Source organism: Cajanus cajan, chromosome 10 (genome assembly GCF_000230855.2).
Source record: "Cajanus cajan strain Asha chromosome 10, NIPB_CcT2T_4, whole genome shotgun sequence".
In the NCBI taxonomy this organism is placed as follows: Eukaryota; Viridiplantae; Streptophyta; class Magnoliopsida; order Fabales; family Fabaceae; genus Cajanus; species Cajanus cajan.
Genome location: NC_138526.1, coordinates 28,516,824 through 28,521,559, shown reverse-complemented (window position 1 = coordinate 28,521,559; position 4,736 = coordinate 28,516,824). Strand labels below are relative to the sequence as shown.

At 37.1% G+C, this 4,736-nt stretch overlaps 1 protein-coding gene across 1 annotated transcript; it reads right to left on the bottom strand.

Moving 5' to 3' along the window:
* Positions 1–1,336: 1,336 nt before the first annotated feature.
* On the bottom strand, positions 1,337–1,786 carry LOC145952409 (uncharacterized). Its single transcript, XM_083064767.1, has one exon. It carries the CDS (start codon positions 1,784–1,786, stop codon positions 1,337–1,339), a length of 450 nt encoding a protein of 149 aa, XP_082920893.1.
* Between the last annotated feature and the right edge of the window lie 2,950 nt (positions 1,787–4,736).

Genomic DNA, 4,736 nt, shown 5'->3' with positions numbered 1-4,736 from the left:
TGAATGGGCCTTCCCAATTATAGGACCATTTGCCTAGATGTAGAGATTTTTGATCTATGGGAAGAATTGCTTTTAACACTAGATCTTCAACTTGAAAATTGGGCGTTTTGATTCTCTTGTTGTATGTTTTCTCGAATCTTTCTTTTTACTGGATGAGATTTTGTAATTCCATCAACCTCTCTTCCTCTAAAGATACCAACTCATCATACATTAGATTCCAATAATCTTCGATAGAAAAATCGTTTTGTTTTTGTATGTGAATCGATTGTAAATTAATATATATAGGTAGAATGGCTTCATGTCCATAAACCAATTTGTATGGTGTTGTTCTTGTAGCATCTCTTGGCGAATTTCTATAAGCCCACAACACCTGGACGAGCGTTTCATGCCAATTTCGAGGCTTGCTCGAAATGTGTTTCTTGATTAAACTGATAATTAACTTATTAGCGACTTTGACCTATCCATTTTCTTGGGCATAATACAGTGTCGAAGTTACTAATTTAATCCTTCTCGATTGAGCATATTGGGTCACTTTTCGACCTGTAAAAACTATGCCTTGATCTGTAGTAATTGTTTGGGGAATTCCAAACCTTGTTATGATATGATCTTTGACAAAATTAATTATGTCTTTTTGATCAACCTCTTTCAAAGGAATTTCCTCCACCCATTTTGTAAAGTAATCTATGGCAATTATTATATACTTGTGATTTTTCGAGGAAGGTGGGTGAATCTGTCCTATTATGTCAATTGCCCAACCTCGAAATGGCCACGGTTTAATGATCGAATGTAACTCACTCATTGGTACCCTTTGTATTGGTCCATTTTTCTGACATTCTTCGCAGCTTTTAGCGAATTCGATACAATCCTTAATCATGGTTGGATAATAATACACTTTTATCGACAAGGTCCATCTCATTTTCTCACCTGCTTGATGCGCCCCGCAAATACCTTCATGTACTTCTGCCATAGCTATATAACTTTCATGATTTCCGAGGAATTTAAATAAAACTCCATCGAAACCCCTCTTGTATAATTCGTTATTTAGCATGACATGATTAAGGGCTTGGTATTTGATTTTTCTTTCGACTTTCGAATTCGGATTTTGAAGGTACTCAATCAACTATTTCCTCCAATCTTGAACACTGCTCGAAGTGTTGATAGTGAAGTTTTCCAAGTTACCTATTAACTCGTTTTTTGTATGGATTATAGATTCGAGACAACCCTTACCCATTTTATACCCTGATGCAATTTGAGCTAGTTCATTTGATACTGTATTTGAATTTCGAGAAATATGTTCTAACTCAACTTCATCGAACAATTTTAATAAAGTGGCAGCTCAAGACTTACACTTCATCAATTTTTCATTTACACATTTATATTCCTGAGTTAATTGATTGATAACAAGTTGAGAATCTCCTCTAACTATGATATTCCTAGCTCCTAATTCCCTGAGAATTTCCAGTCCAGTAATGAGTGCTTGATATTCGGTTTCATTATTCGAGTATCCCTTTTTTGTTTTTAGTGACAACTTGGTCGGAATCCCTTTAGGGGAAACGATTAACAAGCCCATCCCAGCTCCTAACTCATGTTTCGAGCCATCGAAAAATAATTCCCAAGGTTTCATTGTTAGGTAATTCACTTGTTCAGTTAATCTCGAGTGATCTACAAGAAAATCCGCAATTACTTGTCCCTTAGTAGATTTAAGAGGAACAAAAGTTAGTGAATATTCAGTTAATGCAAGTGCCCATTTTCGAACTCGAGAATGCAATACAGGTTTACCCAACATATACTTAATCACATTACTTCGACAAAATACCAATACATCAAAAGGTTTAAGATAATACTTCAACTTTGTACAAGAAAAATATAAACTTAAACATAATTTCTCTAAAGGAGTATATCTAATTTCTGCTCCGACCAACATTCTACTTAGATAATAAATGACTCTTTCGATGCCATTATTATCATCCTATGCCAGCATGCCCGTAATAGTCGAATCGTTGGCTGAAACATACATTTTCAATTGTCTTCCTTCAGAGGGTGGTGCTATCACTGGAGGATGAACCAAATAAGCTTTGATTTCCTTGAATGCTTTCTGGTGCTCTTCTTCCCATCGAAATTCCTCCTCCTTTTTCAAACGTAATAATGGAGAAAACACTTTAGTTTTGCCAGATAAATTCGAGATAAATCTTCTAAAAATATTTATTTTACCTAGCAGAGATTGAAGTTCTTTCTTGTTCGATGGAGACCTAGTTTCCATGATGGCCTTAGTTTTATTCTTATCCACTTCGATCCCTTTTTGATGCAGGATAAATCCCAAAAACTCTCTTGCTTTAACACCAAAATTACATTTTAGTGGATTCATCTTTAGACCATGTTTCCTCATTCTCTCGAAAGATAATTTTAGATGGCATAAGTGTTCCTCCTTTCGTTTCGACCCAATAATTATATCATCAATATATACTTGTACAAACTTACTTATCAAATCATGGAATATTAAATTCATTTCCCTTTAATATGTGGCACCTGCATTTTTTAATCCAAATGACATCATCACCCATTCATACACACCTAAAGCTCCTGGACATTGAAAAGAAGTTTTTGATACATCATTAGCTGCAATGTAAATTTGATTATATCTAGAATAACCATCTAACAAACTTATGATTTCGTTACCTGCAGCGGCATCTATCATTGTCTCAGCAATAGGCATAGGGTATTCATCCTTGGGGGTAGCTGTGTTAAGGTCTCGAAAGTCAATACATACCCTGAGTTTTCCGTTTTTCTTGATAACGGGAACAATATTCGACACCCATTCAGCATATCTTGAGGTCCTGATGAAATTGGCTTTCAACAACCTTTCGATTTCTTCTTTTATCTTGTCAATCACTTTTAGAGCAAATCTTCGAGGATTTTGCTTAACTGGCTTCTTCCCAGGAATTGTTGGTAATCTATGCTCTACCAAACTTCGATCTAGACCAGGCATCTCCTCATAATCCTAGGCAAAATAATCTTTAAACTCGTGTAATACTCGAATAACTTCTTCCCTGAGCTTCCCTTTCAAGAGCTTGCTAACATAAGTGATTTTTTTGTTCTCGATAGTACCCAAATTAACTTCTTCCAGTGGATCTTGAGATTCTAACTTGTGATCCTCATCACTTGACTTCTCAAATCCCAATGGTGAGTCATCGAAAATACAATGTAGCCTTGCCTCCTCTTGCTTGGCCATAATTTCCCCATTTTTGACCTCTTGGTTTACTCGACCATTTCTTTTTTCTTTTTCTTTTATTTTGGCCATTGTGGTCGTACTGCTTACATACTCTTTGGACTTTCTCGACATTACTTCGTTATCTTCATCACTTACGGCCTCTCCAGCCGTTTGATCGGCCATGTAGGCCGACATTCGAGCTAAGAAGCTCGAATAGGGATCCTGGTAATTCATTCTTCCTCTTGAGCCGATTCTTTTTCGGCTCGAATAAAAAATCCTTTCCTCACATCCCAATAGAACATTTTCTTGATGCCCTCTTCTTCCTCTAAATGTTAGCATTATGGGCATCGAAAGGCTTGGTTTTTGCAAACGCGATCAATTGTTGATCTGCAAAGTACATGCCTACTTCATACTCCTTCTAGTAAGCATCGAGTACCTCTAAACCTTCATCATCATTCTAGAAGAATATTTTCTAGTGAACAGTCGAAGGAACAAATCCAACTCCATGTATCCATTCTCATCCCAACAGAACATTGAAATTTGCCTTCGACGGAGTCACGATGAACATGGTTGTTCGTTTCACACTTCCTATTTGCACATCGAGCAAAATCATGCCCTCTGGTTGCGATGACTTTCCTGCATATCTGATATGAGGATGTTATGAGGCTTTAGATCAGTTATTGGCTTTCCAAAGCTTTTCAACATGGTTCTTGGGAGTATATTTATGGCTGCTCCTCCATCAACCAATACTTTATTCACTTCATGTCCCTCGATCATCAAAGTTAATAATAAAGGCTTAAGATGAGCCTTCATATCCTCAGTGGGAGAATCGAACATAGTTGAGTTAAATTTGGGAATAACTCGAGAGATCTGATTAACCCACACGATCTTCAAATCATAGTTATGATCATCGAAAAAATCCTCTCTGTGGATATCCTCTTGCTCATTAATGGATTCCATGGCCCTAACACATTCAAAAGGTGAAATCGACACTATCTCAAAAATATCTTCCAAAGAGTCACCAAACCCACTCTCGAAACAATCAGTTATCATATCTTCATCATCCTACATGAACTTTCGAGATGATCACTCACCTTTCTGAGGTACCAGGATCGAGAAACGATTTCCTCTAAAACCCTCGAATGTAGCTTTCCTCATTCTCTATTATCGCCTCCATAGGGTCTTAGTCAGATTATTAAAAGGTTGTCTAAAACCATGCCCACAACTTCTAGACATATTCGAGAATTTACCAGGAACTCCCGAAAAATTTGAGAATCTCCCAGGGACTCCCTGGAGTGTAGGCCCAGCATAATTCATGACCTGTTTCCCTCGACCCATTCCAGCCATTTTCCTTGGTAGAGCATTCCATTTTCCAACTGGGACATTAGCGTTTGGCACAAAAGTATTACCAAATTTTGATGAGTTATGCATCTCCATTTTTCCCATTGGAGCATTATACTGAGGCATATGTATTTGCCTCATTGTCAATCCAGTATTAGGTTTTACCTTTTCTTGAAGCTTTTCAGCT

Excerpts from the sequence above, each read along its gene's own strand:
- LOC145952409 (XM_083064767.1), bottom strand. The coding sequence starts at position 1,786 with ATGTTGGGTAAACCTGTATTGCATTCTCGAGTTCGAAAATGGGCACTT.